The sequence below is a fragment of the Pleurodeles waltl genome, chromosome 9 (assembly GCF_031143425.1).
Source record: "Pleurodeles waltl isolate 20211129_DDA chromosome 9, aPleWal1.hap1.20221129, whole genome shotgun sequence".
Classification (NCBI taxonomy): domain Eukaryota; kingdom Metazoa; phylum Chordata; class Amphibia; order Caudata; family Salamandridae; genus Pleurodeles; species Pleurodeles waltl.
Genome location: NC_090448.1, coordinates 471,650,752 through 471,667,322, shown reverse-complemented (window position 1 = coordinate 471,667,322; position 16,571 = coordinate 471,650,752). Strand labels below are relative to the sequence as shown.

At 45.9% G+C, this 16,571-nt stretch overlaps 1 protein-coding gene across 1 annotated transcript in view; it reads left to right on the top strand.

The window, feature by feature from the left end:
* AMN (amnion associated transmembrane protein) overlaps positions 1 to 11,730 on the top strand; it is a 235,143-nt gene extending 223,413 nt beyond the window's left edge. The window contains exons 11-12 of the mRNA XM_069207299.1: positions 2,175 to 2,295; positions 11,473 to 11,730. Of these exons, the coding sequence (XP_069063400.1) occupies positions 2,175 to 2,295; positions 11,473 to 11,583 (232 nt within the window). The 3' untranslated portion in view covers positions 11,584 to 11,730. The remainder of the gene's footprint in view (positions 1 to 2,174; positions 2,296 to 11,472) is intronic.
* The last annotated feature ends 4,841 nt before the right edge of the window (positions 11,731 to 16,571 follow it).

Genomic DNA, 16,571 nt, shown 5'->3' with positions numbered 1-16,571 from the left:
GAACTATTATTACATCAGAAACTTCAAAGCTATGAAAAGGAGGTATTCGTCGCCAGCTGGTGTTCTCATTCTTAGCGATGTGACACTCAACTTTATCTAAACATCCATAGTATGCTCTAATGAGTTATTAGAGACTTTTATAAACCTTTAAAAATAAAATAACATTAAGAAGGGTGACAGTAACAACTCATTTACAGACCTACAGCATCACAAATGTTGATAGCAAGTGTTAGTAACACAAACATTGCCAAAGCTGAAAGGTTTACATTTTGTGTGAGCATGCACGCAACCAGATAAACCAATGTAGACATTCAATTGAATAAATTACAGTAGGACACCTACTAGCAATGATGTGTAGGTTTAAAGGCCAGACCTGGAAACAATGACTCTTATTACAGGGAGAAAGTGCTAACACTAAGACAGCCACATTGACAACGATGACACATGCATGCAATTCTGCATACAGAACACAAACAGGGTAATACATTTACAACTAACAATGCACATAGACCAGCGGGCAAACAGGCACATATGCACACAGACCCACAGTCACCCATACACCTGAAATACTAACACCAAGGCAGAAAGGCCAAGAGACGTGTTATGCTTTTTTAGTTGCTTGCATAGTAAGTTATGCTACTCCTTTGAGGTCATTTGAAAGTTGCAGATGAGGATGGAGCCTTGAGAATGGAATGATTTTCCCCAAAAAGGAAATATAGAGGAAGGGCAGTCAAACCTATCCACCAGGTTGTCAAGAAGGAAGCAGCGGAGGATAATTGGCTGCAGGAGCAGGCGGGCATGAACGTGATAAAGTAGGAAAAATAAATTAAGAGGAGTACCAAACAGTGTGTCGATTTGGGGACTGATGGAGTTTGGCACGATAGACTATTACAAACATATCAGGAGAAGCAAGGGAGAAGCAAGTACTCATGTCCCTTCTTGCACAAAACAATCCTGCCTGCAGTGCAGGCACCCTTGCACCATGGCCCAACGTTACCCTGAGGTGCTGCTGTTCAGGCTAGAAGAGACATTTGGTAATTCATTCAGTACTGCACTGTGTTGCACTTGCATGCTGCTGCAAAAAATAAGGTTATTTTGACTATTTTGCCTTGGTTAAAAAAAATCGAGAGAGGTATGCTCCTGTTAGCGGAATGTACATGCACTGAAGGACACAGTCTTACATTTACTATTTACAGCCACGCCTGGAGCATAAACAGCACAGTGATTTGTTAAATATTTACACTGGTATCTAAAACTTTTGGGGCCTCATTTATGAGGAAATGACACAGCGTGGTGCTGCAAGCCAGTCTGCTCTGCCGTGCTGCGTCATTTTGAAAGTGCAGGGATGCATTCTATTTACAGAAATGCAACGCTTCCCTGTACTTTCCTCAATGCTGGTGCACAAACTGCTGCCTAGCGCCAATGCAGGCATCCTTGCACCACAGTGCAAGGGTGCCTGCGTTGCAGGGATGATTGTCTATGTGCAAAAGGAACACCTTCCTGCACATAAACAATTATTAATTGTGTTTTCCTCTTTCTATGTGTTCTATAGAATGCAGCACACACAGAAAGAGGAAAAAACAAGGAGAAATAATGTTATTTCTCCCCATTGTGCCACTTAAACAACACCCATGAGGTGGCGTAGGAATCTGACACATTCCCAGTCTTGTAAATCTGTGAATGCGTCAGATTCCTTCAGGTACCATTGGTGTTGTGTGGGAACACCCACAGCAACACCCATAGAACGACCCTTTCAGTTATGCGTGAATGGGGGCCATATTTAGACAGCCATAGAAAACCATGCAAGGTGGCTTTGCGTGACCTTGTAAATATGGGCCAGCACACTGCGCCACCGGTGGCGCAGTGTGCCGCTAGGGCCTTGTAAATGAGACCCTTCTTGTTCTGCTGTAACTCAACTCTGGATATACTCACATTTGCAGTCACCAGTTTTCTTAACCTTTGAAAGTTATTGTCAAGGCCAACAGTATTAAGAACTGTTCCACCCTATACCTCTGTTACTGTTGAACTGATTTATTACGGTATGACGCTCATTAAAACTCACTTTCCTTTTTACTAAAGTACGGGGTCTTTAGTATACCACACCTGCATGAAAAATAAATTTAAGTCGAACAGTGCAAAATGGCATTAATTGGAAACAATGTCTTTACACCCAGGTTTCAAACTTGGAGTTGGCCGACATTCTGGAAGACAGACTCTGATCTGGAACATATCTCAAACCGAACAGATAAAGGATTTGACAATCCCATATTTGATATGGAGACACCTGCAACCCAGGTATGTATTTGACCTGTCTTTTCCTACAGTATATGTTTCATCGATAGTGTTGTGCAATGTTTGAAAACCTTCCCTTAGTATCCGTGACTGATCCTTATATTATTAGAATGGTACGTGGCCACTGTATTTGTACAAGAAAAATTCAAATTCATAACAGTTTTATTGGTTAACATATATGTATATGACAAAAAAGGAATTGATACGTCACTATTTATAAAACTTACATAGAAGTAAAATTAATTCTTTGTGTTCCCACTCTCGTGGGCAATGTACATAAGTGGCACTAAAAGATAAAATGGCTGATTAGAGGCAGGGTTCACTCATGCCCTTCCTGACCAGAGGAACTCCTGCTGCCATGCTGTGGTTACATGTTGTGTGTTTCAACATGGCAATTACTCTGTTTAAAACACGGCCTAAAACATAGTAACCGACGCAGAAAACACGGATTCCCACATGTTATACATGAATCCCCCAAAACATGTAGGCCCGTATTTATACTTTTTGACGCTAAACTGCGCTAACGCAGTTTAGCGTCAAAAAATTTTGCGCCGGCTAACGTCATTCTGAAGCGCCATGCGGGCGCCGTATTTATTGAATGGCGTTAGCCGGCGCAAGCAGACCGGCGCTGCCTGGTGTGCGTGAAAAAAAAACCACGTACACCAGGCAGCGCCGGCGTTGGGAAAAGTGGCGCTAGGGCGTCTTAAAAATGGTGCAAGTCAGGTTGACGCAAAAAATCGCCTCCACCCGATTTGCGCCATTTTTAACGACGCCCAGACGCCATTTACATGACTCCTGTCTTAGTAAAGACAGGAGTCATGCCCCCTTGCCCAATGGCCATGCCCAGGGGACTTATGTCCCCTGGGCATGGTCATTGGGCATAGTGGCATGTAGGGGGGCACAAATAAGGCCCCCCTATGCCACCCAAAAAAAAAAATATATATATACTTACCTGAACTTACCTGAATGTCCCTGGGATGGGTCCCTCCATCCTTGGGTGTCCTCCTGGGGTGGGCAAGGGTGGCAGGGGGGGTCCCTGGGGGCAGGGGAGGGCACCTGTGGGCTCATTTTGAGCCCACAGGCCCCTTAACGCCTACCCTGACCCAGGCGTTAAAAAGTGGCGCAAATGCGGGGTTTTTTGACCCGACCACTCCCGGGCGTGATTTTTGCCCGGGAGTATAAATACGACGCATTTGCGTCGCCGTCATTTTTTTAGACGGGAACGCCTTCCTTGCATCTCATTAACGCAAGGAAGGCGTTCACGCAAAAAAATGACGCTATTTGCCCATACTTTGGCGCTAGACGCGTCTAACGCCAAAGTATAAATATGGCGTTAGTTTTGCGCCGAATTTGCGTCGAAAAAAACGACGCTAATTCGGCGCAAACGGAGTATAAATATGCCCCGTAATCCCTAACATTGCTCTAGCCGTAGAATTACTGGGGCTCCCAGTAACTGCAATTTCGGGTTGAGGAAATAACGAGGATTTCTGATGTGCTCTGCGAGGGCCAAGAGTGTTTGAGGCTGTTGGAGCCTTCTGTTGTCCTGTGTAGTGTTGGGGCACTAGGCCTCCATGCTACTAAAATAGACCACACAGACACAGTTGTAACCTTGTATTATGGACAGTGTCCCACCGGCCACTCTTATATAATGGCATTTTAACTTTACACCTTCCTAAAATTAACAGTGACTAAGAGGAGGGGAACAGCTGTGTCGGACTAGGGTCCAGTGGCATAACGAAACTTGAGTCGTCCCCCCTCCACTCCCGCCGCCCCCCCGCAAAACACATGAAAGGGAGCCCTTCTGGACTTACTCAGGAGCTCTCAGGTCAGGGTTCTGTGCTGAAGTGGCCCCTGGAGCTCGGGGGGCCCTCCTCACCGCGGGGGCTGCGGGAACATTTGTTACACCACTGCGAAAGGTCTGCCGCTGGCACTGCAGGAATTGTTTATTGTCTCAGAATTTCTTTGAAAACGTGACTTCTCATAAAAATATGTCACCGTCTAACATGTAAAATGCCCTGAATCAGCTCACTTGGCATAGAAGGGTCTCTTGTCAATCATCCCTGACTTATTGTCTCACTCACTTATCACCATTTAGGCTTTGCTTGGGCGAGTTGAGGAGGGGTTCTTTATTAAAAATATTGACCTCAAAAAAATAAAAACTGTAATTTCATATATCAACAAAATGTGTACTGCAGAGATATCGACTAGACAACATCTTCTTACAAAAATGTGGACATGACAAGTGTTCCCAAACCCCACCCTAAATTCACACTGGTTGTAGGGCTGAATTAAATTACCTTTTAAGTTTAAGTTCTAGCATATTTAGATGCCATTTAATTTACTAACATCCAGCTTGCCCAACTAGGCCCCAGGGAAAGGGTGATCTAAGCCAGATTGTTCAGATGTCCATATGAGATACGTTTACTTACAAAACTACCTAAAGGCAGCCAAATTAATAATTATCTGTTATAGTAAAAAATATGTTGTTGTGGCACAGCCTCTCATGGACTAAACCCGAAAGCACTTTCTCAAATGAAAAAAAAGTAATAGACCTAATTTTGCAATAAGGCGAAAATAAACTTATATTGAGACTTTGGAACTCCGTTTTTCGGACAACGTTTAAAGTGTACAATGTTAGTTCACACATTGTAAAAAAAAAAAGACGTCACCAGATGTCAAACCAGCCAGCTCCATGTCAGTATTAGATACTATTGTGTTCCAACTATTTTCTGGTCTATGGGGCTGATTCACAAAAGAATGTAAGAGTGCGTGTGTGGATGAACTCTAAAAGGGAAGAAAATGGCGACATTCGGGTCACATTCATATACAATTAGTACAAATACTCTACTTGCACTTTTACTAATAGGGAGGTGGACGTTTTGTGGCGGATTCAGAAAGGCATGAAAGAGTACGTAAAAGAGTACTCATGTCGTTCTACTTCCAGTACTCATAAATGCTATTGTGAATCAGCCCCTATGTGTTTTTTTTACTTTATATATGTCCACCATGTATCCAAGGAGGGGGTGTACCTGTATATGGGCTATGTGAAGTGATGGCAGGTACTGAATTAGAAATGTGAAGTCAAAGCACTGATCACTTTGCTTACAATATTATTAATTAAAATGAAAAAGAACCATGGGCTTATCACAGTCTTAGTACATTACGCAGGAGTATTTCTTAAACTTTAGCATGTGCACATGGGAGTGAAGCTAGTAACGGCATCAACAAGTACATGCCCTACTGTACAAGATACTTACCTTCGGTAACGAAATATCTGGTAAAGACATATTCTAGTTGCAGATTCCTTATCTTTGAATTTTCCCAGGCGTCAGACCTGATCTGGAGATTTTTCTTCGAGCAGTACCTCTGCGCGCCGTCAGGTGGCGTCGGTCGGCTCCGCGGTCGTCAATGGCGTCATGCTCACGTTGATGACGTCGCGGTCATATATAGGCGCCACCCCGGCGCACTGACGTCAGTTTCTTTTCACGACTTTCCACGCCAGGCCCTCAAGGGGAAGTGCCTGTCCCTAGAAATCAGTTCGCAGTGTGGCGAGGATTGGCTGGTCGGTAAGGAATCTGCAACTAGAATATGTCTCTACCAGATATTTCATTATCAAAGGTAAGTAACTTGTACATCTGATAGAGACTTCTAGTTGCAGATTCCTTACTTTTGAATAGATACCCGAACAATACCATCCCCAGTGGTGGGCCTGCGAACCGAGATCACACCAAAAAGTCCTGCAGGACCAATTGGCCAAAGTAGCCGTCCCTTCGGACCTGATTGTCCAGGCAGTAGTGCTTGGTAAAAGTGTGCATAGATGCCCACGTTGCTGCCTGACAAATATCCGGGACTGGAACGCCCCATGCTAGCGCTGTGGTAGCAGCAGTATCTCTGGTGGAGTGAGCTCGCAAACCTTCAGAAGGTTGCTTTTTAGCCAGAGCGTAGCACATTTTGATGCATAAGAGTACCCATCTGGAGATGGTCCTCTTCTGCACCGCCTTCCCCTTCTTTGCAGCCACATATCCCACAAAGAGTTGATCATCCGCCCAGATGTCTTTGGTACAATCAAGATAGAACGCCAACGCTCTTTTTGAGTCCAGAAGGTGGAGTCTCTCCTTTTCATGAGAGGGATGTGGGGGTGCATAAAAGGTAGGCAAGGTGATGGACTGTCCGACATGGAAGGGTGTCACTACCTTAGGAAGAAAAGAAGCCCTCTAGCGAAGCACCACTTTGTCAGGATGTATGGCAAGAAAAGGTAGCTTAGATGACAGAGCCTGGAGTTCACTAACTCTGCGGGCAGAAGTAATTGCAACTAAAAAGACAGTCTTTATAGTTAAGAGCCTTAGAGGACAGTTGGGAAGCGGTTCAAACGGGGTACACATAGGGTAAGTTAAGACCAGGTTGAGATCCCACTGGGGCATGATGAATGCAATAGGAGGAAAGAGATGTGTGAGGCCTTTAAGAAACCTCCCAACTATGGGAGATTCAAATAAGGAAGTCTGATCAGGTAGCCTTAAGAAAGCAGAAATAGCAGAAAGATATCCCCTAAGAGTGCCCAAGGTGGAACGCTGTTGGGTAAGGGAAAGAATAAAGAGAAGAACGTGAGAGAGAGGAGCTGATAGAGGATCAACAGAATTGTCGATGCACCATGCCACAAATTTCTTCCAACGACAGGTGTATACAGTTTTGGTTGAGGGACGCCTGGCTGCCAAGATAACGTCACAGACTTCGGGTGGCAAGTCAAAAGACGTCAACTGTTGCCGCTCAATCTCCATGCAAGAAGTTGCAGAGTTGACAGGTTTGGGTGGAGGACCTTCCCCTGCTGCTGCGACAGAAGATCTTCCCAAAGGGGCAGTTTGATCGGAGGAGCTATGGCCATGTTCAAAAGCTCGGGATACCAGACTCTTTGTGCCCAGTCCGGAGCCACCAGTATTTCTTGGGCCCGATCTTACCTGATCTTCTTCTGAACTCTGGGCAGAAGTGGTCTTGGCAGGAAGGTGTACAGAAGGCCTGAATTCCACTCGCGACGAAAAGTGTTGCCGAGGGAGTGCCGCCTTGGAAACTCCAACGCGCAAAACAGCTGACACTGTGTGTTCTCTATGGAGGCAAACAAGTCTAACCAAGGTTCTCCCCACTGCAGGAAGAGACCTTGTGCCACCTCCGTATGGAGACGCCATTCGTGGTCAACCATGCATCGTCGGCTGAGTTAGTCTGCTCTGGCATTCAAGGAGCCTGCCAGGTGTTGAAACACCAGGGAAATGCCCTGATGTTCCGGCCAAGTCCAGAGACGAAGGGCCTTTTGACAAAGGGTCCACTATCCCACTCCGCCTTGTTTGTTGCAATACCACATGGCGGTGGTGTTGTCTGTGAACACCTGAACTGCTTTCCCCTTGAGAGAGGGAAGAAATGCTTTCAGTGCTAGTCGAATCGTTCAGAGCTCCAGATGATTGATATGGAGCCCGGTTTCCGTCGGAGACCAGATGCCTCTGATCTCTGCCTCTCCCATGTGGCCACCTCATCCCAGGAGTGACACATCTGTCACAACCGTAAGATCTGATTGTGGAAAGGAGAGGGACCTGCCCTTGACCCAATCCTGATTCGTTAACCACCACTGTAGGTCTTTCGCAGTCCCTTCCGAGATCTGGACCTTGTCTGAGAGATTCCCCTGATGCTGAGCCCACTGGAACTTCAGGTCCCACTGCAGAGCCCGTATATGCCATCTGGCATTTTGAACCAGCAGGATGCATGAGGCCATGAGGCCCAGCAGCCTCAGAGTAATTTTCACCAAAATCCAGGACAGAGGCTGAAACATCAGTATCATAGCCCAAATATCCTGGACTCGCTTTTCGGGAGGATATGCCCGAAACTGCACTGTATCCAGAACTGCTCAGATGAAAGGGAGCGTCTGAGAAGGAGTCAGGTGTAACTTCGGCACGTTGATAGTGAATCCCAGTGAATGCAAAAGGTTCGCCATACTCTGGAGGTGGGAGACGATTGTCTGGGGCGAGTTCGCCTTCAACAGCCAATCGTCGAGGCAGGGGAAGGCTGGGTCCCCTAACCTGCGCAGATTAGCTGCCACCACTACCATCACCGTCGTGAACACCCGAGGGACACTGGTAAGGCCAAAGGGGAGCGTGGTAAACTGAAAGTGCTTGTGACCTACCACGAATCGTAGGTAACGTCTGTGGTCCAGCAAGATGGGAATGTGGAAGTGTGCATTTTGCATGTCCAATGCTACCATCCAGTCTCCGGGATCCAGGGCAGATAGGACCTGAGCCAGTGTCAACATTTTGAACTTCTCCTTTTTTAGGAAGAGATTGAGGGAGCGAAGATCTATAATAGGTCGAAGACCTTTGTCCTTTTTCGGAACCAGAAAGTAGCAGGAATAGCAACCACAACCTACTTCTGGCAACGGATCCCTCCCTATAGCTCGTTTGGCCAAAATGACTTTGACTTCCTCGCGGAGAAGTGCCATATGATCCTCCGATACCTGAATGTATGAAGGTGGCATGGCTAGAGGAGATGTTTTGAGGGGAGGGAGTAGCCCCTTCGGACAATTTGGAGGGCCCACCTGTCCGAGGTAACGGATTGCCATTGGGGCAGGTAATGGCATATCCTGCCACCTGCTGGCTCCTGATGTACCTGTGGACTAGGAAGGCTTGGAGGCTGAAGAGGGGGTGGGTGGACTGGGTGACCTGCTGGCTCCCTGATCCCCAGGAACGTGGGATCCCTTGTCCGCAGCCACGCAGGGGCCGTACAGCATGCGCGGGTCAGTGGCCGGGGGGAAAGGACGCAGTTGGGTGCCCCTTCCGTAGCCACGAAAGGGGCGAAAAGTGGAATGCTGGGGTCTAGGTGAGGGTACAAGGCCAAGGGACCGGCCCGTGGCTTGCGAATCCTTAAAGCGCTCGAGTGCCGAGTCCGCCTTGTCTCCAAAGAGACGTGTGCCATCAAAGGGCATGTCCATCAAGGATTTCTGGACATCCCCCGAAAAGCCAGATGTTCTCAGCCAGGCGTGGCATCTCAATGCCACAGTCAATGCAACCGATCTGCCCAGAGAGTCGGTCGTATCCAGTCCACAACGAATCATGAACTTAGCTGCATCCCTCCCATCTGTTACAGCTTGGGACAGGACAGTCCGTGCCTCCTCCGCAACTGCAGGCAGCACTTGTGCGACCGTATCCCAGAGAGTATGGGAATAGCAGCCCAAAAGGCATGCAGTGTTCATGGACCACAGCGCTAGACTGTTGGAAGAAAACAACTTCTTCCCCAAATTATCCAGTCTTTTTGATTCCCTATCAAGGTTTGCGGCAGGGAATGCGCCAGATGAAGAAGAAGCCTGGATGACAAGGCTCTCAGGCGTGGGATGTCGGGTCAGGAATTTCGGGTCTGACGGCACAGGCCGATGGCGGCGGGCAGTCCTCCTATTCACAGGAGCCCCTGTGCTGGGTCTGGATCAAGTACCCAAAAGGACGTCTGTCAGTGCTTCATTAAAGGGTGAAAGGGGCCTCGAAGAGGAAGTCCCCGGCTGAAGCTCGTTGGTTAGGATATTAGGCCTAACCTCCACAGAAGGTAGCTCGAGGTCCACGACCTCAGCCGCCCTTCTCACCACCATACAATAAGAAACACCATCCTCCGTAGCCACGCTAGGAGGAGAGCATACCAGTGTCAACGGAGGTGACTAGACCACTGGCATCACCCACCCAAATCCTGTACTCAGTCCATTTGGGGGTTAAGCTGGTATTCTAAAGGGTCCAGCATCTCCTCCATACTCTCCCTGAATCCATACCCACAAGAATAAGGGTCTGGATCAACCCTGGGCCCAGGAGAGCCCATAGAGAACTGAATTGGTGTCGATCGACGTTGTTCCGGCTCGGGTCGTCGGGTATGAGGATGGTATCGACGTTGATTGTGGGCATTGTACCATCCAATCGATGGGGTGAAGTCGAAGAATGCTTGTCCTTCTTCGACTTCTTCTTTTTGTGACCTAAATGTCCTGATGACTTTGAGGACAAAGAGTGGTTGTGACTCCGCGGCCGGTCTCGAGACCTTCGTCTCGAACGGGACCATGAGCGCCGCAGAGTCGAGTGTCGGGCCGCCATGAGCTTTAGGGACTGCTTCCTCAAAGCCTTCGGGTTCATGGCCCGACACTCGGAGCACAACTTCGAGTCGTGATCACGCTCCAGGCACCAGAGACACACGAGACGCGGTTCCGTCACCGACATGGTTCGGTGACAGGAGTCGCAGAGCTTGAATCCGGTCTTGCAGGACATCCTTGATGCATCCACGAACTCGTCCAAAATTCGACAAAAGTGTCAATGTAGTAAAAAAATTACTGAGGTAGCTCTTCTCCGGATCTGCCCGTATGCTGGGGCGGAAAGAAAAGAACTGATGTCAGCGCGCCGGGGTGGCGCCTTTATACCACCGCAACATCATCACGGCGAGCACGACGCCAACGACGCCCGCGGAGTCGACTGACGCAACCTGACAGCACGCAGAGGTACTGCTCGAAGAAAAATCTCCAGATCCAGTCTGACACCTGGGAAATACAAAGGTAAGGAATCTGCAACTAGAAGTCGCTATTAGACAGCACAGTTTAGCATACGGCTTCCTGAAGCATCTTTCTGTGGAGGTCACAATAATCTTTTCTTGTATGTAAAATGGGGTGTTGGTAATACATTCGAATTAGAAAAAGGAAAAAGAGATGATTGGCACACTTGAATTAGGCCATCCCACTGTAAATACTTGAAGCACATTCGTGTCCTTCATTTTTTGCCCACTTCAGACAAAGACCAGCTCTGTGCAAATCAGTCTTGGTCTTGGTCCAGTCTATCCTGAACTGCCAGATCCTTTCTAGATGGGAACACATTCTACCCCAAACCAATGTTTTGGCCTTTTCAGTCCTCACCAGTAAGGGGCAGCTGGATTCCTAATCAAAGTGAGCACAGGACTCATGTCAGGGAATCATATTTGCACTTTTAGGGTCTTGATTGTAAAAAGAGAAAAGTAATGGGTGGAATGCTTGTAGTAATCTAAGCCACTCGTGATTAGACAGCAAAAAGCACACAGACAAATCACAGCACAGGCAATGATTTTCACCCTGTTGGGAGAGAAGATTCTTTCGATGCCATGATTATTTATTTTTTTAAATACTCATTAATAATTTTTCATGTCTTTCTGTAGGATCCGCAAGGCTTGTACTCCGGTGAAGAAGCACTGAAGGGAATTCAACTTACAGAGAGCGGAATGTTTTTTGTAAACCCTCTATATGATGAAAATGATAGCACTGCATGACACAACTAGCTCATTTATGACGCTCTTTTGAAACAAGCAAAGAAATTCTAAAACTTGGGAGAGAACTGATCTTTATAGTATGTTTGCAGGTATCAAAGTTCATAGATCTCCTGGCCTAAAAATGTAGTAAAGTGCCTTTAAACATCCTGTTTTTGACTTGTGGAGATCTTTGACTTGTGGAGTATTTTAAATTGATAGTGCTGCCAAAAATGTATTTTATCATTGTGTGTGTGCGCATGTGTGTAGATGTAGGGATGGGGGAATTACAGGCACATTTTATTATTTTGCCGAAGTTGTCCACCACTTATAGATCAGTGGCTTGAAAGCCTTGAACCCCATTGAGAATAACCATGTTCGACCACAGGTACACAGATGTAGGAGCCAAAAATCTAATCATGAAATGGCACTTGTGGACATGATCCCCATTGAGTCACATACCTAAACATGTAATGGCCCACTAACACATCTCCATAATACACACCTTCATATCTAGCATTAGCACACATGGGAACTTCAAGATGTTAGCATAACACCAATTGACCAATCAGAGACTACGTGTTTGGAATGAAGAATAGAACTGCTCTGATTGCCCTTTATTTACTTTTCAAGAGGTGTGAGAGGAAAAAGTAAGTAGAAATGTTTTGACTCTGAGAGCTTCCAACCTCATGCAAACCCCATGTGATGCTTGTGCAAACAGTCAGCAAACACATCTATGTGCATAAACAAAAAGGAAGCGTCAAAGTACCACTGATTTATGAAAACGCAGATGTACTGAGCATACAGGCAGTGAGAAGGAACCACTGAGAATGCATTTATCTCACACACAGCACATACTGACAGTGATACTCACAGAAACACCACAAGTTGCAAAATTAACGAGACAAACTCAAATATCACACAATCAAAAACCAGAAAAGAAGGGATCAATGTGCTGCACAAAATGCATTCAGCGCACTATATTGAGGGCAAATATCGGGAATTTAAAACATGTTAAGTAACTGAACATATATATAAATCTATTGTGATATAGTTAACCACCAGTCTAACCTTGAACTGTGCCTGCCGTTGCACAGCTTTATACGTGCCGCACAGCATTATTCAGTGTATACTTGCTTATTTCTGCAGAATCATTATCTAGCTGTGTTAGTTTATTGTCGAAGCTCAAAATCCATTAAATCATGACATTCGAAAAAATTGCCCACTGCAATTAAGGGTTATCCTTCTTCAATGGGTATATGTTCATTTACATGAATGTACACATAGACAATACATGCAACAGCAAAGAACCTCAATACACGGTGTGCTACATCCAATTGTAAAGTTAAAACGCGTTATAAAAAAACCACTGGAAAAGCCAATAGGTCTGGCCAGCATTTTGGCTTTGTCAGTGCATGTTTTGTTTTGTCATGGTTTTTACACAGCTTTGTTAATGGGAAACTGCTGGGCCCTCAATATTTTGTTTTAAATGGCAAACAGCAAAATAATTTTGGCCACAAAAAGCAAGCATTGCCATTGTAGTCCTTGGCTCTGAAGGGAACTACTTTTTTCATGATGGCTTAATTCATCTGATTGTTCAATCCATTTAAACAACTTTGGTAATTTCACTGTCTTGCTCTCTATTTTTTTATTTGTTCTCTTTTTTATCCTTTTTTCCATTCTCTCACCTTCCTTCCTTTCACATACACGTCTTTCTTTGCCACGCCATACCTGTCTTTTTCACTCTAAGGGGCCAAATTGAAGTTGTTGCACTGCATTGCATGAAAGGTAGATACCTGAACAGAGCCATATCTCAAAGATCTAGTGCCGTTTCTCGCCCCCTGCTGGTGCACTTAAATCTGCTTTGAACCAGTTCACACACCCCTACACCATAGCGCTACTTTGTGTTGCTTGAGTCTACTTTATAGCGTTTATCAGGATTTGCACTGAAAAGTAAATCTCATTACAACACTGCACCGGGTTTGTGTCACTCTTGTGAAGTAAACGTGATACAAAGGCCCATATTTATACTTTTTGACGCTAAACTGCGCTAACGCAGTTTAGCGTCAAAAAATTTTGCGCCGTCTAACGCCATTCTGAAGCGCCATGCGGGCGCCGTATTTATGGAATGGCGTTAGCCGGCGCAAGCGGACCGGCGCTGCCTGGTGTGCGTGGAAAAAAACCACGTACACCAGACAGCGCCGGCGTAGGGGGAAAATGGCGTATGGGCGTCTTAAAATGGGGCAAGTCAGGTTACGTCGAAAAAATCGTCGTAACCCGACTTGCGCCATGTTTTTTCGACGCCCATTCCCCATCAACATGACTCCTATCATTGTAAAGATAGGAGTCATGCCCCCTTGCCCAATGGCCATGCCCAGGGGACTTCTGTCCCCTGGGCATGGTCATTGGGCATAGTGGCATGTAGGGGGGCACAAATCAGGACCCCCTATGCCACAAAAAAAAAAAAAAATACTTACCTGAACTTACCTTAATGTCCATGGGATGGGTCCCTCCGTCCTTGGGTGTCCTCCTGGGGTGGGCAAGGGTGGCAGGGGGGTCCCTGGGGGCAGGGGAGGGCACTCTGGGCTCATTTTGAGCCCACTTGTCCCTTAACGCCATGCCTGACCCAGGCGTTAAAAAGCGGCGCAAAAGCGCCATTTTTGGCCACACCCACTCCCGGGCGTCATTTTTGCCCGGGAGTATAAATACCACGTAAAGGCCTGGGAGTCATTTTTTAAGACGGGAACGCCTCCCTTGCATATCATTAACGCAAGGAAGGGGTTCACGCTAAAAAATGACGCACACTCCGGGCACTTTGGCGCCCGAAGCGTCTAACGCCATAGTATAAATATGGCGTTAGTTGGCGTTAGTTTAGCGTCGAATTTGCGTCGAAAAAAACGACGCTAATTCGGCGCAAACGGAGTATAAATACGGGCCAAAGTGTTAGTAAAGGCCCCCTGTGTCTGTCTTTCTTGTCCTCCATCTTTCCCTTGTTCTTTCATCCCACTTCTAATTTCTCTTTGTAAGAAAATGGATGATTTTTTGGGGTGTGTGACTGCCCAATTTAAGGAAAAGTTACAACCTTTTTCAGGGTGAGTCCTTAAAGTTGCTGAATTAACCTGAGGTCTCCCACTGCTAGCTATAGCTATGACACAGAGCAGACAGGCTTAACTTACATCAATGTGTAAAGGATTTATGCAGGACCAAAACAGCAATAAAGTCACAATTTAAAACAATAACAATTTGAAAATCTTAATAAACAAAAACACATCAAAATGACACAAATCCAATAAGGGGACCAAAGATATACACTTTAAAATTTCTAACTAGAAATAGCACCAAAAAGCACAAAGCATCAATAATAATCAGTGGTTGTGGTAGACTGGGACTTAGGCGGAATTGGAGGTGACTGAGATGGAGCGATGGTCAGATACATTAACCTTGTTCGTCCTGGTCAAAGACTTTACCTTCTGACCTAGTCTTGTACGTCCCAATCCACCATATGAGTACATTTCCAAACCCCCCGCCAGGCCCCTAGGTGTCCTAGGGGGTTTAGAAACTCACAAGTTATCAGGCCGAGGCCAACAACAGAGTACAGTCTGGGTCCAGTTGCCACTGGTCATCTGGGTATTTCAAAGAAAAGTACTCTTGCAGCTTGGTGTCTCCCCATAGTCAAGTGATTCTTATAGTCCTTTCTTCATCCCGGGAACAAGAGTTAGCAGGACCAGTCCTTCAGGGCTCCTTTCAGGTCACATGCAGCAGATCCAGTCCTCTTCTGGTTTTCCACAGGTGCAGAATGTTTTCGGAGGTGATTGCTTGGAGGTGCAACATTTATTTTTGGCACCAGCTTGTGGATGGGAGTGACTCGTGGGCAAAACCTAACCAATGGAGTAAAAGTTGCTGGGACCAACCCTACTCAATTTTTCAGTAGTTCCTGTTTGCCTTACTGCAGACAGGCCCAAAATGCCATGTGTCGGGGCATTTTCAACAGTGCTGTGGGTGGGTGTGGGAAGTGTACTATTGTAATCCTAGTGTCCTCCTATATTGAGCTCTGAGCAGCCGCGGACCCCCTGAGGAGGCTTCGCGGAACCCCAGGGATCCCCGGACCACAGGTTGGGAACCGCTTATGGTAATTAGCCTTTTGAAAGTTCAGGCAGGTGAAGCATTACTTCGTAGAAGTTGCTCTTCCTCTGTATTTAGTAAAAGTATGTCTTTACCATAGAATATCATTTTTGCTAATTAAAATAAATATGATTTAATGATTTTATTAGCTGATTCCATTCCCGAAATACAGTATTAGAATTTGTATCTGTATTCTGGTTTTCTACATAGGACAGGTGTTATGCTACTTTGAAATTAGCTCTGGCCTGCCACAGTAAAATGAGCTTTTAGGGCCTTGTCAATGTGGGGACTTGGTAATATTAATTTCCTACATATCCCACTTTTAATTATTATGCACCTTGCCTTGTAAACTCCAAGGCTTACGTAGGGGTTACTTACAAATATTTAAAAGGGGGTTTTGCATATCAAAAAGGGTTGTTTAAACTGGTTGCAAAACAACAGTCTGGTTGCACAGGGTAAGCCTGAAGACATCTTTGCTTGGTCACAATAGTGGATGACACAATAAGTGCTACAGTCCGCTGGGGACATTTAACTTCCAGATACTGGGTTCACTTTCTACACAATATACTAGGGACATACAGGCAAGTTAAATATACTAATTAGGAATAGGCCAATTCAACCATGTTTTAAGGGGGAACACAGGCACTTTACTATTGGCTAGCAGAGGTAAGGTGCATAGAACTCTAAAGCCAGCCCAAAAAATGGAGACTAGCAAAGCCAAAAAAATATCCAGGGAGACCATGCAGAAAAGGCAGATTATCTTTAAAGTATATTTTCCCATTACCATTTTCTTTGTTTATCTTCTTACTTCCCTCCTCTCTAGCTCTTTGCTTTATCTACTTCTCACGTCTCCCACCCACTCCCACTCGTTTCCTTACTCACTATACCGA